General features: G+C 47.0%; 1 protein-coding gene across 1 annotated transcript in view; it reads left to right on the top strand.

Moving 5' to 3' along the window:
- Nucleotides 1-20,991, top strand: part of Flt3 (fms related receptor tyrosine kinase 3) — a 100,150-nt gene that overhangs the window by 56,088 nt on the left and 23,071 nt on the right. Inside the window, exons 10-16 of the mRNA XM_045154476.1 lie at nt 5,776-5,879; nt 7,399-7,507; nt 8,248-8,426; nt 9,653-9,759; nt 10,020-10,152; nt 10,237-10,341; nt 19,251-19,361. Coding sequence (XP_045010411.1) covers nt 5,776-5,879; nt 7,399-7,507; nt 8,248-8,426; nt 9,653-9,759; nt 10,020-10,152; nt 10,237-10,341; nt 19,251-19,361 — 848 coding nt within the window. The remainder of the gene's footprint in view (nt 1-5,775; nt 5,880-7,398; nt 7,508-8,247; nt 8,427-9,652; nt 9,760-10,019; nt 10,153-10,236; nt 10,342-19,250; nt 19,362-20,991) is intronic.

The raw sequence follows: 20,991 nt of genomic DNA, 5'->3' as shown, positions 1-20,991 counted from the left end.
AAGAAACAGAGAGAGAGAGAGGGAGAGAGAATGGGCAGGCCAGGGCTTCCACCACTGTAAATGAACTCCAGACACATGTGCCACCTTGTGCATCTGGCTTGTGTGGGTTCTGGGGATTTGAACCTGGGTCCTTTGGCTTCATAGGCAAGTGCCATAACTGCTAAGCTATCTCTCCAGACCAAATTCTATTTTTTAAACTGTTTTATTTTTATTTATTTATTTATTTGAAAGAGGCAGAGGCAGAATGAGGGAAGAAGAGGAAGAGAGAGAGAATGGGTGCACCAGGTCTCCAGTGGCTGAAAACAAACTCCAGATGCAGGTGCCACCTTGTGCATCTGGCTTATGTAGGTCCTGGGGAATCAAATTTGGGTCCTTCACTTTGCAGGCAAGTGCCTTAACCGCTAAGCCATCTCTCCAGCCCATTTGTGCGTGTGAGTATATGACCCACTGAGTTGAATTCAGCTTGCGGGAGCATTGGCAGGGGTGTGTTGGGGGGGGGATGGTGAGTAGTATTTTCCAGAGCACTGAAGAAAATGTCTCTCTGTTCTTCACTCTCTCTCTGGAAAAAAAAAAAGCCAACTTTTCCCTTCACCCTCCTAATCATGACTCCTCTCACTTCTTGTTATTTTAATTTTTTTTGTTTATTTTTATTTATTTGAGAGCGACAGACAAAGAGGGAGGGAGAGAGAGAGAGAGAGAGAGAGAGAGAGAGAATGGGAGCGCCAGGGCTTCCAGCCACTGCAAATGAACTCCAGACATGTGCGCCCCCTTGTGCATCTGGCTAATGTGGGTCCTGGGGAATCGAGCCTCGAACCACGGTCCTTAGGCTTTACAGGCAAGCGCGTGCCCGCTAAGCCGTCTTCCCAGCACCCCCTCTCACTTCTTAAAACCAATCCTGTGTGGCATGGCTTCAGGTGAGACTGTGAGGGGCAGAGCATCAGTGTTGTTCGCGGTCTGGAATAAATCATGGTTGCCCAGCACGGGGTCCTGGGCCCACCTTCTCTGAGGTGGGGGGGAATCTCGCTGCTGCAGGTCTAGATGGCCCATGAGCGCCACATGCTCCTGGCTCCACCTCCTGCTCTAGAAGGATCATAGACACCCGCTGTCTGTGGAGGTGCCATGAAGATCAAACTTGGGTTCAGCAGGTTTAGCAAGCAAGCATCTTTAACCATTGGGCCATCCCAGTGCCTCTCCTTAAACTTAATAATAAATGTGTGTGATGTGGATGCGTGTTCATGTGTGTGTAAGTGTATGTGTGTGTGCGCGCGCATGTGAGGAGGCCAGAGGCTGCACATCGGATGTCTTTCTCTGCTGCTGTCTGTCTTACTGAGTCAGGATCTGTCACTGATTGCACCCAGAACTTGCTCATTCGGCTGAGGGAGCTAAGCCAGCTTGCCTGGGGGCTCTGCCTGTCTGTTTCCCAAGCTCTGGGAACACGAGGTAGGCATCACCATGCCCAGGATTTATTATGTAGGTGCTAGGGATCAGAACTTGGTTCCTCGCGCTCGCATGACAAGCGATTTGCCTACGGAGCCATCTCTCCAGCCCCTCTTCTTTCTTTTCCGTTGAAATCCGTGGCCAGCGGAGCTGCGCCCAGCATACCTGCAATAGCTCCGCTGTGGCCATGAGCGTGTGCCGGAGGCCTCTCGGCTTCTCCACCTTCCTCCACCTTCCTCCACCTTCCAGGCTTCGTTTCTGCAATCCACTTCCTCAAATAGGACACCAGTGTTTCTCAGGACTTGCCTTCCCGTGACGGTGCGTGATGAAGCCGTAGCTTCTGATCTGTCCCGATGCATAGCCTCTCTTGGTAAAAAAGGCCACAGGGTGCAACTGTGCGTTGCATAATTGCCAATTGCCTATAGACGTAAACTGCGGATGTGCCTTAGTGTTTTCCAGTTTCATAGAATCTTTTCCCAAAGACTCTCCTTAGCCTTGCTTTTTGTTTGTTTGTTTGTTTGTTTGGTTGGTTGGTTGGTTGGTTTTCGAGGTAGGGTCTTGCTGTAGCTCAGGCTGACCTGGAATTCACTATGGACTGTCAGGGTGGCCTCCAATTCACAGTGATCCTCTTACCTCTGTCTCCTGAGTGCTGGAATTAAAGGCATTTTTTCCACCCACTATATTTCTTTTTCTTTTCTTTCTTTTTTTTTTTGGTTTTTTGAGGTAGGGTCTTGCTGTAGCTCAGGCTGACCTGGAATTCACTATGGAGTCTCAGGGTGGCCTCGAACTCATGGCGATCCTCCTACCTCTGCCTCCCGAGGGCTGGGTATAAAGGCGTGTGCCACCACGCCCGGCTAGCCTTGCTTTTTTTTTTTTTAATAATTATTTTTATGTATTTATTTGAGAGAGAGAAAGAGGCAGAGGGAAAGAGAGAGAGAGAGAGAGAGAGAGAGAGAGAGAGAGAGAATGAAATGGGAACTCCAGGGCCTCCAACCACTGCAAATGAACTCCAGATGCCTGCACCACCTTGTGCATCTTGGCTTACGTGGGTCCTGGGGAATCAAACCTGAGCCTTTGGCTTTGCCAGAGAGCTTTAACCGCTAAGCCATCTCTCCAGTCCACCTCACTTTTTCTCCCCTGAAATATTTAATTCTCTCTTCACACATCTCACTTCCACCCCTGCCAGGCATGGTACACTTCTGGAGTAAAGCAGATGGTAGCCTTGTTTGGGTGAAAAACTGGGTCCTTACACAAGACAAGAACTAGGAAATGGAAAAGTTGTCCCCCAGCACAGCAGATTCTTGTCCCCTTCACTCCTGCAAGGCTCTAGCCTGTCTTTGTCTTAAGTCCCCTCCTCCGTTGTAAGCCATCAGCCATATCCTACGAAACTACAGCCTGAGATTGGAAGATGAGAGCTCTTCCCATGTGCCCGTTTGGAAGCATGCCCTTGGGCCTCACCAGCCCATCCTCTACAGTACGGACACCACCACACAGGGCAAAGTTGGCTCCCTTCATTTAGTCCTGATTTCTGAAGGGGCCTTCAAAAAGTCAAAACAGGACTGAAGAGACTGCCCTATGGTCAAAGACACTTGCTTGCAAAGCCTGCTGGCATAGGTTCAATCCCCCAGTATCCACATAAAGCCAGACGTACATAGCGCTGCATGCATCTGGAGTTCATTTGCAGCGGCAAGAGGCCCTGGTGTGCCCATTCCTTTCCTCCTCTCTCTCATTCATTCTCTGTCTCTCTCTGCTTGCAAAAAAAAATTTTTTTAAACCCTATTTTTAAAAACGTCAAAATAAGGGCTGGAGAGATGAGTTAGTGGTTAAGTCACTTGTCTGTGAAGTCTAAGGATTCAGGTTCGACTCTCCAGGCCCCACGTAAGCCAGATGCACAGTGACATAAGCAGGCAAGGTTGCCCGTGTACACAAGGGAGTTCAGTTGCAGTGTCTGGAGACCCTGGCATGCTAGTCCTTTCTCTCAGTCAGTCTCCCCCGCACCCCACCTTTCTCTCATTGACCCTGGAGCTCGCGGTTTATTGGCTAGGCTGGCTGACCAGTGAGCTGCAGTGATCCTTGTGTCTCTGTTCCCACTCAGTGCTGGGATGACAAGGGCATATAGACACACTCGACTTTTTCGCGGGTGCTGGGGGGTCAAACTCTGGTCCTCATGCTTACATAGCAAGTGCTCTTATACACTGAACCCCTCCCCTAGACCCAATGGTTGTATTATTATATCTTAGCTATTATTTATTTATTTGAGAGAAAGAGAGAGAGAGAGAGAGAGAGCATATGAACATTCCAGCGCCTTAAGCCACTGCAGGCAAACTCCAGGCATATGCGCCACCGTGTGCATCTGGCTTATGTGGGTACTGGGGAATTGAACCTGGGTCCTTTGGCTTCACAGGCAAGCACCTTAACCACTAAGCCATCTGTCCAGCCTCTTCGTTATCATTTCCGATGGCTTCATAGTGTTCTACTTTTTAGAAATTTTTACTCTAACCAACTTCTGTTGATGAGCATTGACTATAGAGTTGATTTTTTTTTTTTTGAGGTAGGGTCTCACTCTAGTCCTGTCTTCTTTAGCCACAGCGTTACCTCTTCCTTGGGCATCACCTGCTGCCCTGTCACCCAAACCAACTCCTGTGGTGACTGCAGCTAAAGTCTTCATCGTTTCGTTGTCTGTAATGCCCACTGAACTTTCCTACTGACCTTTGCCGTCCTTGGTCATCTGCATGCCTTCGGTTCAGTGTCTTGACTATTCCACTTACATAGGTTTTGTCTACCCAGCTCGATGTTCAAGGACCAGCATCGGATGGTCTAGATCTCAAAGGTTCCCCAAATGCCCATGTGTTGCTGGCTTATTCCTCAGAGTAGAGCTGAGAGGTGGTGGACCTTTTAAGAGGTCAAGCCTTGTGGGAGGTCAGTAGGTCACTGGACACATGCTCTTTAATTTTTTGTTTTTATTTGAGAGCAACAGACAGAGAGAAAGAGGAAGATAGATAGAGAGAGAGAGTCAGTGGACTCACCAGGGCTTCCAGCCTCTGCAAACGAACTCCAGATGCGTGCGCCCCCTTGTGCATCTGGCTAACCTGGGTCCTGGGGAATCGAGTCTTGAACCAGGGTCCTTAGGCTTCACAGGCAAGCACTTAACTGCTAAGCCATCTTTCCAGCCCTGGGCGCATGCTCTTTGTTTTCTCTATTTTTATTAACATCTTCCATGATTATAAAAAGTATCCCAGGTAATACCCTCCCTCCCCCCCACTTTCCCCTTTGAAATTCCACTCTCCATCATATCCCCTCCCCATCTCAATCAGTCTATCTTTTATTTTGATGTCATGATCTTTTCCTCCTCTTATGATGGTCTTGCGCCACCACACCCTTCTTGCTTTTTGATTGTGTGAAAGCATATCCAGTTGCTCCTGGCTTCCTACTCTCTTCTGCCAACCAGCAATGCACTGGCATCTAATGAACCTTGCAGGCATAGTGGATAATCCTAATGTCAAGTTACTCTTTTCAAAGTGTGTGTTTAATGTGCATCCAAGTAAGCACTAGAGCCTACCAAACCCCTTGAAGATCTCTATATAAGCTGGGCGAATTTAAGCCTCATTGAACTGCTGCATATAAATCAAGAGTGATTGTTAGTGGGCTGGAGAGATGGCTTAGTGGTTAAGGCACTTGCTTGCAATGCCAACAGACCTCAGTTTGATTCCCCAGGACCCACGTAAGCCAGATGTACAAGGTGGCGCATGCATCTGGAGTTCATTTGCAGTGGCTGGAGGCCCTGGTATGCTCATTCTCTCTCTCTCTCTGCCTCTTTCCCTCTCTCAAGTAAATAAATAAAAATACTTAAAAAAAAAAAAAGAGTGATTGTTAGTGCTGCCTTGTTCTCTGAGGAAGCAGGGCAGGTCCTCGGCCTGATGGGTTTCTTCTGTGTCCTGGGAGGTCAAAGTATTCAAAAAGCGAGGAAGAGCTTCCTTGTCTCTGAGGGCCCCTCTGCAAGCTGGAACCTTAAAGTGCACATGAGCCACATGGAGATGACCTTGGAGTGTAGATTCCGTGTCCCTAGATTTGGGCCGTGTCTGAATCTTGCGTTTCTCAAGTTCTGAGATGACGTGGATGCTGACGGGCAAAGCTGCCTGTCCATGGACCCCACTTTGAGGAGCAAAGGCATCAGCATAAGGGCATCAAACTAAGGGCACCAACGCAGGCACCTGCTCGTCCGGTGAGCGTTAACCGGTGGGAACAGCGTCATGGAAGTTCTCACTCGCACGCTCCCTTTCACTGCAGCAACTCCTGTAAGAAGTGGGCTCAGCTAGTCTTTAATTCTTTCTCAAACAGCATTTCTAAGTTTTGCAACCATAAGCACCAGCCAGGAGAATACATATTTCACGCGGAGAACGGCGACGCCGAGTTCACCAAAATGTTCACGCTGAATATAAGAAGTAAGTTAAATCGAGAATTTCATGATTTTCAAATTTTTTAAATTTCCAATGTGCGCACCAGGGTCTCTTGCAACTACAAAAGAAATGCCAGGTGCTTGCGTTACTTTGTGTATCTGGGTGTATGCGGGTACTGGGAACTGAACCTGGGCCATCAGGCTTTGCAAGCAAGTGCCTTTAACCAATGGGCCATCTCCCTAGTCCCATGAATTTCATTTTTTTGTCTTCTCTCTTATTCTGTATTAATTTTAACCAAGAAGAGCCAAGTAATAGCTTAGGAGGGATGCTATAAAATGGTTTTTGGCCATAGTGGTGCATGACCGTAATCCTAGCACTCAAGAGGCAGAGGTAGGAGAATCTCAGTGAGTTCATGGCCACCCTGAGACTACAGAGTGAATTCCAGGTCAGCCTAGAGCAAGAGCTTACCTTGAAAAGCCCAAACAAAAAACAAACAAAAACCTGTTTTCTTTTATACATTTTTTTTGTTCATTTATTTATTTATTTGAGAGTAACAGAGAGAGAAAGAGGCAGCTAGAGAGAAAGGGAGAGAGAATGGGTGTGCCAGGGCTTCCAGCCACTGCAAACGAACTCCAGACATGTGCGCCCCCTTGTGCATCTGGCTAATGTGGGTCCTAGAGAATCAAGCCTTGAACCAGGGTCCTTAGGCTTCACAGGCAAGCGCTTAACTGCTAAGCCATCTCTCCAGCCCCAAACCCTGTTTTTGTATGCTGAAATGCTTTGAAATTTTACTTTCCAATCTACTGGGCTTTATTTACATATGTCCCTTTCTTTGCTTCTCCTGAGGCACTTAAAGACACATTCCATATGCTGTAGGCTTGATGCGTTGAAAGGTCACATTAAAGAAAGGCTGAGGAGGGCTGGAGAGATGGCTTAGCAGTTAAGGTTTGCCTGCAAAGCCAAAGGACCCAGGTGCAACTACCCGGGACCCACGTAAGCCAGATGCACAAGGGGGCACATGCATCTGGGGTTCATTTGTAGTGGTTGGAGGCCCTGAGTGCCATTCGCTAGCTGCCTCTTTCTCTCTCCTTCTCTCTCTCTCAAATAAATAAACAAAAATTAAAAACTTTAAAAAAAGAAAGGCTGAGGAGTCAGTCATGTCACTTGCTATTTGTTATTTATTCAGTTTAATAATTTTTATGCCATTGGTCAGTCCAAACGATAAGATTAAGGGGAAGAGAAAGGACAAGAGTGTATATATCATTAGAATTTTATTTATTTAAATTTTTTGGAGATTCTCTTCCGAAGCTAAGAATCGTGTTGAAGTGCAAAAGCAGTGGGGGTCTATATAACAGCTCCCTCTAGGAGGAGCTAAGTTGTGGGGAGGTGTAGGGACAGCTGGCAAGAAGGTTATGTGGTGAAAGGGAGGGAGGGACTAGGCATCCCAAATGAGATGCCACCCAGGGGCACTCACTGTCCTGGAGGCCAATTAGGTGGGGCCAATGAGGCCAGCTCTGGGAAGACCCCTCCTACATGGGCTCATTTCGCATGTTTTTCTCTGCAGGGAAGCCTCAAGTGTTAGTTGAAACCTCTGGCAGCCAGGTCTCCTGTTCCTCCGATGGATACCCATTACCCTCTTGGATCTGGAGGAAGTGTTCCGACGAGTCTCTCAAGTAAACAGCAGCTGGTGTCCCTGGAAGAGCAAAGCGGGCCGGGCGGGCGCACACCCGTAATCCCAGCACTAGGGTGCTGAGGCAGGAACGTCTAGAGTTTAGGCTAGCCTGGGGTACATAGACTTGTTTCCAAAAAACAAAAGAGGGACTAGGGAGATTGCTCAGTGGTTAGGGCTTGTTGCAACAGGTTCAGTTCCCTAGCCACCCATGCCAAAGCCAGGTGGGCATTTGTTTACAGTGGCAGGAGATCCTGGCACAGCCAAACTTTACTCCCTCACACTCATGCAAATAAATAAACTAACATCTTTTAGGGCTGGAGAGGTGGCTCAGCGATTAAAAGCACTTGCTTGCAAAGCCTATCAGCCCAGGTTCGATTCCCCAGACCCATCCAAAACCAGATGAACAAAGCGGTGCATGCGTCTGGAGTTCTTTGCTGTGGCAGGAGACCCTGGTGCACCCATTCTCTTTGTCTCCCTGCCTCGCTCCTTGCAAATAAATTAAACATTTTTTAAAATATATTAAAATGGAAGAAGGAAAGGAAAGAAAGACACAAAGAAAGGGGAGTAAAATGCCTGATTCTATCATGAATACAGTGTAGGAAGCGATGGCACGTTTAAAATACCTTCTGAGTCACATTAACTTCCCACAGCCATCGTTGCTTCTTTTAAAGCTCTCACATAAGGTCCTGACTTCTCATGCGATCTGCCTGTCTGACTTCCTTGTCTGTCATTTATTTTCAGCTGCACTGAAGAAATCACGGAAGGAGTTTGGAATAAAAAAGCTAACAAGAAAGTGTTTGGGCACTGGGTGTCAAGCAGTATTCTCAACATAAGCGACGCCATGAAAGGGTTTCTGGTCAAATGCTGTGCGTACAATTCTGTGGGCTCGTCTTGTGAAACCATCTTCTTAAAATCAAAAGGTTGGCAACCATTGCTGCCTTAATATTCTACCTTCAAGAATTCCCCATTCGAAGTTAGGTCCTGTGGTTGGCTTTTACTGGGGGGGGGAGGGAGTTTACAAGAAAGTGTAGTTTGGTGTGTAACAAAGGAAGACTTTTGAGCAAGAATCCCCAGTCATACGCTGTTGTGTTTGGGGTCATGGGCCCAGTTCCCCTTATGTTATTATGACTTAAGCTACGGTTACGTGGGCCACGTGAGTTAATGCTGTGAACAGTTCCCGCTGGAAAGCCCAGCTCCAGTGATTTAGACTTCCTGTCATTTTCTCTTTCGTTATTTTACTTCTTAAGCCCACTGTTTGTAAGTTTGGGGTGTTTTTTTCTAGAGCCTTCCTAAAGCAAACAATTCTGAAAACTGGCCTATTACATTAATAGCTTGGGACCACCAACAACAAAAAAAACTAACTTTTATAGGCTGTTTTTGCATACTCCAGAGGCTGAGGCAGGAGGATCACAAGTTCAAGTCCAGTTTGGGCTACATTGTGAGACTTTGTCTCTGAGGAAAAAACAGCCAATCCCCCAACATGAAAGAAAGAAAGAAAGAAAGAAAGAGAGAGAGAGAGAGAGAGAGAGAAAGAAAGGAAGGAAGGAAGGAAGGAAGGAAGGAAGGAAGGAAGGAAGGAAGGAAGAAAGAAAGAAAGAAAGAAAGAAAGAAAGAAAGAGAATTTAAAAAACCCATCTTCTCAATATTTATGTGGCACCTTTAGAAAAGAAACACATAATTTTTTTTTTATTTTTATCGTTTTGGTTTTTTGAGGTAGGGTTTTGCTCTAGCCCAGGCTGACCTGGGATTTACTATGTAGTCTCAGGGTGGCCTCAACTCATGGTGATCCTCCTACCTCTGCCTCCTGAGTGCTGGGATTAAAGGCATGTGCCACCACATCTGGTGGCACTTTTTTCTTTTCTTAATCTGACTTGAGTTTGATGGTGGGTTAAATTGATATCGTGCCTGCAACCCTATGAGCTATTTTTTTTTAATTGGTTCAGAACCATTTAGAATTTTCCAGAAGTGGAACTTGTTTCTAGAAGCAGTGCCTGGTTTTCTGTGGGGAGCAGAGTGTAGACAAAGTGCTTGTCAGGATTGGAAATGGTGGTTACTTAAACAGGATGTGAGAGATTCTAGCTCATGGGAGACTTAACTATGAGCGTGACCAGGAATTCTCACGGCCTGGTGGCCGCTTTTCTTGCAGACCCTTTTCCCTTCATCCAGGACAACATCTCCTTCTATGCCACCATCGGGCTTTGCCTTCCCTTCATTGTCGTTTTAGCCATGCTAATCTGTCACAAGTACAAGAAGGTAAGGACAAGGAGAAAGCGGGCGTGGTGGTGCACACTTTTAATCCCAGCACTTGGGAGGCTGAGGTAGGAGGATCGCTGTGAGTCCAAGGCCAGCCTGGGACTACATTGTGAGTTCCAGGTCAGCCTGGACTAAAGTGAGACCCTACTTTGAAAACACCAAAAAAAAAAAAAAAAAAAAAAAAAAAATTTTTTAAAAAGCTCAGAGCTGTGTCTGCGGCCCTGACTGCTGCCCGCTGACTCCCTGGTCCCCCTCTCAAGCAATTTAGGTATGAAAGCCAGTTGCAAATGGTGCAGGTGACGGGCTCCCTGGAGAACGAGTACTTCTACATAGACTTCAGAGAGCATCAATACGACCTCAAATGGGAGTTTCCAAGAGAAAATTTAGAGTTTGGTAAGAGAGGAAGGCCCCACGGGTCTGTGGCATTTCCTTTTCCTGGGAAAGCCTTTAAAACATATACTCATTCCACCTTTACAGGGAAGGTCCTCGGATCAGGCGCTTTCGGGAAGGTCATGAACGCGACAGCGTACGGAATTAGCAAAACGGGAGTCTCAATCCAGGTGGCTGTGAAAATGCTGAAAGGTAAAGTTCAGACTGCAAAACAATCTCAAGAGGCCAGAGGTGGCACGCGGACTTCCGTCCTTCCCTTCTCCCTTTTCTGTCATTTTAAAAAAGTAGCTTCTTTTTCCCTTCCTCCCTCCGTCCTTCCCTCCCTCACTCCCTTCCTTCTGAGAAGGAAAGAGAGAGAATGGGTGCACCAGGGCCTCCAGCCACTGCAAGTGAACCCTAGATGCATGAGCCCCCTTGTGCATCTGGCTTACGTAGGTTCTGGGGAATCGAACCTTGCTCCTTTGGCTTTGCAGGTAAACACCTTAATGCTGAGCCATCTCTGCAGCCCTCTTGCTATCATTTTTATGGTTCCTGTTTGTGAGGAATCCAGGTCAAAAAGGAGCAGGTTGGAATTAAGGTCAACTAAGTCCATGCATATAAAAGTAGAAATCATGACTGCACGACGCTGCTTCTCCTCCTCTATGTGTTCAGTTTTGACCCGCTTCCGTGCTCTGTGTGGACGTAGATTCTGGGTGGAAGAGCAAACTGGAGCCCTCTGTCTTCTCACTTCCCACTCTGCTCCATCCACTTCCCCCTAGTATCAGCCCCATTGCTCCTCAGCTGATTTTCCTCCAGTGCGGAGGATGAACCGACGGGTCTCGGACATGCTAGGCAAGCACTGCCACTGAGCTGCATCCCCGGCCCTGCATTTCATGAGACTTGATCTAGCTATATAGCACATGTTAGTCAGAGAAAGAGGGGGGGAGAGAATGAATATGGGTACTCCGGGGCCTCTAGCCCCTTCAGATGCATGCACCACCCTGTGTATCTGGCTTACATGGGTACTGGAGAATCAAACTTGGGTTTTTAGGCTTTGCAAACAAGTGCCTTCACTGCTAAGCCATCTCTCCAGCTCCTAGCAGGTTCCTTCTGAGGGGAGCAGTGATCTCTGTGCGAGTAAAGCAGAGCCCCTCCCCACCATGGTTCGCTGACATGAACGGACAATAGGCAGATTGACGGGAGACACATAAGTATGAATGTGGACGGCTCAGGAACCTGAGACAGAGTCTCAGCGTCCAGGAAAAGCCAAGTGGTTGGAGCTTCTATACATCCTGAGTTATAGACAGAAATAGAGGCTTGGGATGGGGTTTGTGTTGCTGGAGGAATGTAAGGTGTGTGTGTGTGTCTGTCTGTCTGTCTTATAAGGATAAAGTCTTAGCTGATGGTCCGCAGAACTTTCTGAGTAGGGTGTCCTGGATGTGGAGACTTCTAATCTGTCAACCACATTCCTGCCAGGAAGGGAACCTTTTTTTTTTTTTTTTTTTTTCAGTTCAATAAAGGAACTTCAGAAAGTCGCTCGTACTGGGGGTGGAGGCGCTCGCCTTAATCCCAGTACTTGGGAGGCGGAGGTAGTCAGATCCCCGTGAGTTGGAGGCCAGCCTGGGAATTTGGAGTGAATTTTCCATGTCAACGCTACCTGACAAAAATAAAAAATAAAGTAGAAAGTCGCTTTCTGTGCTTTTGTGTGAGTGTGTGCATGTTGTTGGCACATGTGTGCATGCATGCTAATGCATGGGCATATATGTGTTGTTGGCACATGTGTGTATACATGTTTGTGCATGAATGTATACACGTTGGCACATGTGTGTATACATGTTGGTGCATGTGTGGACGGGGGGAGTACAGTGCACATGTGTGTATGTGCTTATGGAGGCCAGAAGTCTACGTCATGCGTCTTCCTCACTCTCTGCCCCCCTCATTTCTGAGGTAAGGTCTCCTGACTTAAAGTAGATACCACCAATTCAGCTAGACTAGGTAGCCTAGCCTATGAGCCACAGCAATTCCATCTCTGCCACCCCAGCGCTGGAATTATAGACGCTCGCCACCACACCTGGCTTTTAACACGGGAACTGGGGAGCCGAACTCAGGTCTCAGCGCTTTCCCTTCACTGCGTGAGGGCCACCTCCACGGCCCCCCTCTGTGCTTCTGACACGAAGGGGAGTAAGGGACTGGACAGTGCTGAGTGTGGTGGCTCACGCTTACGGTCCCAGCACTCGAGTGGCTAAGGCAAGCAGATCAACCTAAGTTCAAGGTCAGCGTGGGCTTCATAGTGAGGCTGGGGCAGCATGAGTCATAGAGTAAGAAAGACCCTATCGAGAGAGAGAGAGAGAGGGAGAGAGATTGAACAGAAAGAGGACTAAGAGATAGGACAGTGGCATGAAAAGGCAGGGAGACATTGAGGGCCACCACACCTTGGAACTTGGGGTCCTGTTTATTGTTTTCTGAGCCTAAATGCTTCCAAGCAACTAAGCCCAGCCGGCAGCTCTTCGTCTTCGTGTTACTGGAATGTTCAGTGGAAAGGGATGCTCCAGGTCGTCCCCCCTCACTTCCTCCTCCTCCTCTCAGCCATCCCAGACCTTTGCAGCCTCATGCATCTTCCCCCATGCAGTTTAAAAACATTTTTTTTTCTTAGATTTATTTGTATTTATTTATCAGAGACAGAGAAAGGGAGAGACAGACCCTGGTGTGCCTATGCAGTTTCTTTTTTAAATGAAAAGCTACTATATGTGATTATTGGTCAATGATACATAAAATTTTTTCAGTATTTTTATTTATTTTCCACAAGATAGAGAGGGGAGAGAGAGAGAATAGGTATACCAGGGTGTTGCAGTCAGATTCGCATTGCTGGTAGAAATCACCTAACCAAGGGCAGCTTGTGGGGAAAAGAGGTTTATTTTGGCTTACAAGCTCAAGGGGGAAGCTACATGATGGCAGGAAAAATTATGGCATGAGCAGAGGGTGGACATCACCCCCTGGCCAACATAAGGTGGACCACAGCCAACAGGAGGGTGTGCCAAACACTGGCATGGGGAAACTGGCTATAAAGCCCATAAGCCCGCCCCCAACAATACACTCCCTCCAGGAGGCATTACTTCCCAAATATCCATCAGCTGGGAACCTAGCATTCAGAACACCTAAGTTTATGGGGGACACCTGAATCAAACCACCACATTCTGCCCCTGGCTCCCATAAACTGGTAACCATACATGATGTAAAATGCAGTGCATTCATCCAACTTTAAAAGTCCTCATAGTTTTTTATCAATCCTAATGATGTTCATACATCCCCATAGTCCAAGATCTTTTAACTGAGTCATAATACCAAAAGATAACCTCAAAAAAACCATAATAGCACAGAATAAACATTCATACTGCAAAATATGGCATCAGGCATAGCAAAGAATATTGTCAATACAAGATTTAAAACAACCAGGGCAAACATCAAATTCTGTAGCTTCAAGTCCAACAACTCTAGTCAGTAACAAATCTCCAAGACTGATAATTGTAACCAGCAACAAGTCTCTGGCATTCCAATTCCACCCCACCAGCGAGGCTACTCACAGTCCTGGAAAACTTCATCAGGGCTGGCAGCTTTCCTTAGCATCCATCTCGTGGTCCTGGCATCTCCACGGGGTCTCCATGACAATCCACAGCTCATCCTTATAGCCTCATGGGGTCTCCATGCAGGTAACCAACAAACCTGCTTCACACTGCCCATGGCCATTTCCAAAACATAAGTCTGTGTTGCAAACTCAATGACCCTCTCTGATTACAGGTAATCAGATTCACATTGCTGGTCAAAATCACCCAACCAAGAGCAGCTTGTGGGAAAAAGAGGTTTATTTTGGCTTACATGTTTGAAGGGAAGCTCCACAATGGCAGGGGAAATGATGGCATGAGCAGAGGGTGGACATCACCCCCTGGCCAACATAAGGTGGACCATAGCAACAGGAGAGTATGCGAAATGCTGGCAAGGGAAGACTGGCTATAACACCCATAAGCCCACTCCCCAACAATACACTGCCTCCAGAAGGCATTCATTCCCAAATCTCCATCAGCTGGGAACCTAGCATTCAGAACTCCTAACTTTATGAGGGACACCTGAATCAAACCCCCACACAGGGCTTCCTGCCACTGCAAACAAACTCCAGACACATGTGTCACCTTTACTTGGGTACTGGGGAATTGAACCCATGCTGTCAGGATTTGCACGCCTTAACTGCTGAACCATCTCTCCAGCATGGTACATAAAGTTTTGCAGATCAAATTTAGGACATGAAGAGGAATAACCACCCCCCATTCCCGTAACTATAAGATGTGTTGAAAAATCAGGAGCTATAGCAAAATGTTGTCATTTATTAAATCTGAGTGATCCATAGATTTCTTTAGTGTTTTTTTTCTTACTATATTCTACAAAACAATATATTTCATTGTGCCTTTTTTTTTTTCAAGATGGGGTTTTGCTTTAGCCCAGGATGGCCTGGAATTCTCAGGGTAGCCACAAATTCAGGGTGATCCTCCTACCTCTGCCTTCCCAAGTGCTGGGATTAAAGGCGTGCGCCACCACATTTGACCATTGTCCCTTGTGACATTTCCATACATGTGTATTGTGCACTTTGAGTAGATTCATCCCCATTATCCACTCTTGTCTCCTCTTCCCCTCCCTTTAGTAGCCTTCACCCCCCCCCCTTTTGTTTTTGTTTATTTGAGGTCGGGTCTTGTTCTAGCCCAGGCTAATCTGGACTTCACTATGTAGTCTCAGGCTGGCCTCAAACTCATAGTGGTCCTCATACCTCTGCTTCCCGAGTGCTGGGATTAAAGGCATGTGCCACAATGCCCTGCTATTTATTTGTTTGATAAAGAGAGAGAATGAATGGTCATGCCAGGGCCTCTAGCCATTGCAAACAAAACTCCAGACTCATGCGCCACCTTGTGCATCCGGCTTATGTGACTCCTGGGGAATTGAATCTGGGTCCTTAGGCTTTGCAAGCAAGTGCCTCAGCCTAAAGTTCACATCCTTAGGGAAACCTTCTGTCACACCATAGACAAGACCCTCTCCCTGGGGGCTAGGAGTGTCGCCTAGTGGCAGAGCACATGCAGCCTGTATGAGTGAGGCATGTGAGGTCCTGGGATTTACGGTTAGCATTAAAAAACAAAAATCATTGCAGTATGTCACCTGAGCCCTGAGTGATCTGAAAACATTCCCCATAGAATTTATCACGGTTTTAGTTGGGTGTTTGGCTAATTATTCACTTAGTATCTCAAATACTGTCCTCCAAAGCCTCACGCGGTCAGCCTGTGACTTCTTCCTGCGCTGCCTTCTGTCTTGACCGTGAGTGTTCAACTGCTTCAGTCTGCGGGGTTCTTCCGTGTCTGCCCCACCATGGCAGATTAACTTGGCTTCCTCCTAGCTTCTGTTTCCAGAGCTCAGTCTGCACACTTGGTGCCCCTTTCCCTCATATGTAACCTCACAGCGCCCTAGATTCATTTGCCACATCTTATCTCTCTTCCTACAGTCACCCCTCAGTTTCTGTGGGAAGCTGGTTCTAGTAGCCTCCACAGACACCAGGATCCCAGCTGATCAAGCCCCCGATATGAAATAGAATTGGGGGCTGGGAAGATGGCTCAATGGTTAGTGGTACTTCTTTGCAAAGCCTGCTAGCCCAGGTTCAATTGCCTAGACACCCAAGTAAGCCAGATGTAAAAGTGGCGCAAAAACTGTCTGAGGCACTGGCATGCCCCACCCCCCACTCTTGACACATGCTCACATGCATGTGTGCAAATAAATAAATAATTTGAGGCTGAGGAGATGGTTTAGCAGTTAAAGGCTCTTGCTTGCAGAGCCTGTGGCCCAGGTTCAATTTCATAGGAGCCACATAAAAAAATTTATTTATTTATTTATTTAAGAGAGAGAGAAAGAGAGAGAATGGGCATACCAGGTCCTCTAGCCACTGCAAACGAACTCCAGAAATATGTACCACCATGCATGTTTGCCTGGGGAACCGAACCTGGGTACTTAGACTTTATAGGCAAGTGCCTTAACCACAAAGCCATCTATCTCTCCATTCCTCCCCCCCTTTTTTTGAGGTAGGGTCTCTCTCTAGCCCAGGCTGACCTGGAATTCACTATGTAGTCTCAGGTTGGCCTTGAACTCATGGAGATCCTTTACCTTTGCCTCCCAAGTACTGGGATTAAAGACGTGCACCACCATGCCCAGCAGGCATACCTTTGCAAGGCAAGAAACCCTGGCACACTTATACACACATGTGTAAATGAATAAAATGGGCATGCCTGGTGGTGCACGCCTTAAATCCCAGCACTTGGGAGGCAGAGGTAGGAGGACCGCCATGAGCCCAAAGTCACCCTGAGAGTACATAGTGAGTTCCAGGTCAGCCTGGGCTAGAGCGAGACCAACCAACCAACCAACCAAACAAATAAATCAATGGTATAGTGTTTGCATAGAACCCACACATCCTGCCATGTGGTTTAAATCGCCTGTAGGCTACTTAGGATACCTAATACAGTGTAAACCTCCCGTAAGTACTTACTATAGTGTATTGCTTAGGGACTAATGACAAGAAAAGAGTCTAGATGTTAGTATAGACATGGTGTCTTGAGTGATTTTTATCTGTGGTTGGGCTAATCCATGGACACAGAACCCATGATATGGCGGGCTAACTATAAAGCAATGGCTTATTTTGTTCATCTTCCTTCTTGAGGAGACTCTAAGCTCCAGGAAAACAGAGGCTGTGCCTCAGTAATCTCATCCCCCAAACCTGGCACAGTGTCTTTAACAAAGGAGGCACTGAAAAGGTAATGAATAAGTGAATGAATGAAAAGGTGCATGAACATAAAAGTGCTTTGAAAAGCTTAAGCTGGGCGTAAAATATAGGATATGGGCTAGAGAGATGGCTCAGTGGTTAAGGAGCTTGCCTGTAAAGCCTAGCGACGTTTGATTCCCCAGGACCCACGTTAGCCAGATGCACAAGGGGGCGCACGCATCTGGAGTTCTCTTGCAGTGGCTGGAGGCCCTGGTGCACCCATTCTCTCTCCTTCCCTATCTCTCTGTCTCTCTCCTGTGCTCGCAAACAAATAAAATATTAATATATACATATATATGATGTTACTGTAGTTATAAGGACATGGACAGCTTAAATCACAAATCCCTGTCAAGCAGCTGAAGATGTGATGTGCTTGTGGGTCTCAATGTCCAGTGAGGGATTCTACTCCCAAGCCAAAATCTTGAAGGCAAAGACGTCCCTGAGAACTCACTCAAGCCAAAACAGATGATAGCGATGTTCACCGTAAAGGCTAGGATGTCTTCCAGGACAAAATAACGGGGGCTGGAAATCAAATCAAATCTTCCCTGAGGGACTGGGAAGATGGTTAAGTGGTTAAAGGTACTTGCTTGCAAAACCTGATGGCCTGAGTTTGATTCCCTACTACCCACGTGAAGCCAGATGCACAAAGTGACGCATGCATCTGGAGTTTACTTGCAGTGGAAAGAGGCCATGGAGAGCTCATTCTCTCTCTCCCTTTCTCTCTCTCTATCTCAAGTAAATAAATAATTTAAAAAAAGAAAAAAAAAGAAAGAAAGAAACTTCACTAAATGCAGTTACCGTGCCAGTAAGAAGGAATGTTTTGGCGTAAGTTGAGTGTGTGGAGCTTGAAGCAGGGATTCCAAAGACGCTTGTCCCTGGTGCTCTGAAACCCACTGGGCCTGGGTGACGGGAGCGCTGTGAGCCCCTCACTAACACTGTGTGTGAGCACCGTGCAAAGCTTTGTCTTGCTGTCGGCCTCTGTCCAGGGCCAGGTTGCCTAGGCAGCTAATACGTATGTGTTAGCCTGCTTGCCACTGCAGCTCTCGCTTCCATTAAAGGACCCCTCACACATGCCCACCAGAACTTGGTTAATGGGAATGGATCCTCTGGCCTCCTCCCAGTCAGTCCTCTCTGACTCACTGGCAAATGGAAGGTTCTTCCTCAGGTTTCAGCCAACCATGCTTCTAAAACTCCTGTTCTTGTGTGAGCTGAGTAAGTCTGCGAGTCAAAACTCAAAACTCAAAACAAAAACAAAACAAACAAACAAAAAAAAACAAAACCAGAGCCAGGCTTGGTGGCACATGCCTTTAATCCCAGCACTTGGGAAGCAGAGGTAGGAGGATCGCTGAGTTAGAGACCATCTTGAGAATACAGAGTGAATTTCAGGTCAGCCTGGGCTACAGCGAGACTACACTTCAAAACACACACACACACACACACACACACACACACACACACACGAAAAAAAAATGAGCATGGAGGTGCACGCCTTTAACCCAGCACTTAGGAGGCAGAGGTAGGAGGATCGCTGTGAGTTCAAGGCCAGCCCTAGAGTACATAGTGAATTCCAGGTTAGCCTGAGCGAGAGTGAGACCCTACCTCAAAAAAACAAACCAAAAAACCAATAACAACAAAACTTTGTGTGAGGTGATACATGCCTTTAATCCCATGTACTCAGTGTCTGTGAGTTAGAGGCCTGGGGCTACAGAGAGAGATCCAGGTCAGCCAGGGCTAGAGTGAGACCCTATGTTGAAAAAAAACAAAACAACACCACTGCCAAGAAAAGCTCCTCACTTCCACTCATGTGTTAACTTCTATGATGGAGAAGAATAATGTTCTATTTTTTTTTCCAAGGTAGAGTCTCACTCTAGCCCAGGCTGACCTTGAATTCACTATGTAGTCTCAGGGTGGCCTCGAACTCATGGCAATCCTCCTACCTCTGCTACCCAAGTGCTGGGATGAAAGGCGTGCGCCACCACGCCTGATCTTGTTCTATTATTTTAATGTCTGTTTTGAGTGCCAATAGGGAGGATTTTTAGTTCTGTTGACAAGGGAAAACTCTAGTGGAGTGGTATATTATTATATTCAACATTTACATTGCACTCTTTAAAATTCTGACTTAAAATGCCTTATTGTCGAAATCCATTACTCCTGTGGCTTGTTTTTCTCTTAGGATGATTTGGAATTTAGTTGTAATCTGAACTTGGGTAAACAATATAAAATTACTTGAACTTGACTTTTTGTTGTTGTTGTTATTGTTTCTATGCTCCTCCACGGACAGAAAAGGCAGACAGTTCTGAAAGAGAGGCCCTCATGTCGGAACTCAAAATGATGACCCAGCTAGGGCACCACGAGAACATCGTGAACCTGCTGGGGGCGTGCACGTTGTCAGGTAAGCGGCCTCCCCAGAGGGATGCAGCCTGAAACTAGCCGACAGTCTCACGCTGCTGGGATGAACTTGCAACCCAGGCACAGTTATGGAGGAAGGGACTTATTGAAGCTTACAGACAGAGGGGGTAAAGTTCTGTGGGAGTTATCAAGACCGCACAAACCACTCGGAGGCAAAGATGAAAGCCTTTGTTCGGGAAGAGCCCGAGCTGCTGGGGCTGACTCGCAAGAACGGACCACAGCCCACCTGAGTTTTCAGGTAGTGGGTTTTACAGGGCTTTTTGCAGTTGGGGGAAGGTGAGGAAGGGAAAAGAACTCGTTTGTTAAGTTGAATAAAAAATGAGTTCCTTGGGCTGGAGAGATGGCTTAGCGGTTAAGTGCTTGCCTGTGAAGCCTAAGGACCCTGGTTCGAGGCTCGATTCCCCAGGACCCACATTAGCCAGATGCACAAGGGGGCGCATGCGTCTGGAATTCGTCTGCAGTGGCTGGAGGCCCTGGTGCACCCATTCTCTCTCTCTCTCTCTCTCTTTCTCTGCCTCTTTCTCTGTCTGTCACCTTCAAATAAATAAATAAACAAAAAAAGAGTTCCTTTAGGGGAGAACACTTTAACCATTTAGAATAGCTAGGGTGAGACAATGGAACAATGACTGAGTAACTTAAGAGATAAGGAGATAATGAGGAATGCGGATAATCCACTTTTCTATGCCTTGGTCACCATTCTGCTAACCGTTGTGACTCCATCTTGGGAGCCCATCCTGACTTGACAGAGGGAAGTTCCATAATGGCAGAAGAAACTGGCTCCCATTCACAAAACAAAACAAAAACAACACACACACACACAAAAGCAATGGGCCACCAACACAAACAAGCACACTTCAGGAACTCCACCTGCAAAACTCCAGCGCTCTGCATATCTTAGGCTGAAATTCAGATCGGTCCCCCCAGAAGCAAACACCCTAGGCTCCGCCCACAGTGACACCTCCTCCAGCCGGGCTGCTGGAGACCTAAAGCTTTACTAAAACTGAATCTGTTGGGGGACATCTGTTCGAATCACCACAGGGCCTTTGCCCACATTGTTCCTTTTTACCCAGTGTGCCCCAGTTCAAGAGGAATTGGGCCTTGGACCCTCCCTACATCGGGTGGGTCAACACCAAGAATGGCCGCTCTGTGGGGAAATGGCAGGGAGCTGTGACCTGCTGACAAACAACAGCCCTGTTGGGTGCAGCTTGTGGTATCTGAACTCCTTCCCTGGCTGTGAAGCTGGCATAAATGCAGTAGCCAGGACAGCCGGAGAGCTCAGTCCCTGACCCACTGAACTACCTCCAAACAAGTCACAGAAACTGACATTTCAGATGTCACCATCCCAGAATTCGCTGAGGCATGCTCTTTGATTCTCTCATTTTTGCCCAGGAATACCCAAATGGGATGCATGCCCGAGGGCTAATTCTTTCAGAGACATAAGACCCAGGCCTGGGAGTAAAAGATGAAGAAAAAGAAAAACATGGGTCCAAGAGCGGGTTGGGAATGTATTTCCCTCTTACAAGGGAAGCAACAAATCACTATTTACTTACCAAGAGTGTGAGTCAGTTCCCCATGGCTTTGACAAAACACCTGTGGTAATCAACTTCAAGAAA

Source organism: Jaculus jaculus, chromosome 7 (genome assembly GCF_020740685.1).
Source record: "Jaculus jaculus isolate mJacJac1 chromosome 7, mJacJac1.mat.Y.cur, whole genome shotgun sequence".
Taxonomy (NCBI): Eukaryota; Metazoa; Chordata; class Mammalia; order Rodentia; family Dipodidae; genus Jaculus; species Jaculus jaculus.
This window is presented reverse-complemented; position numbering and strand designations above follow the sequence as displayed.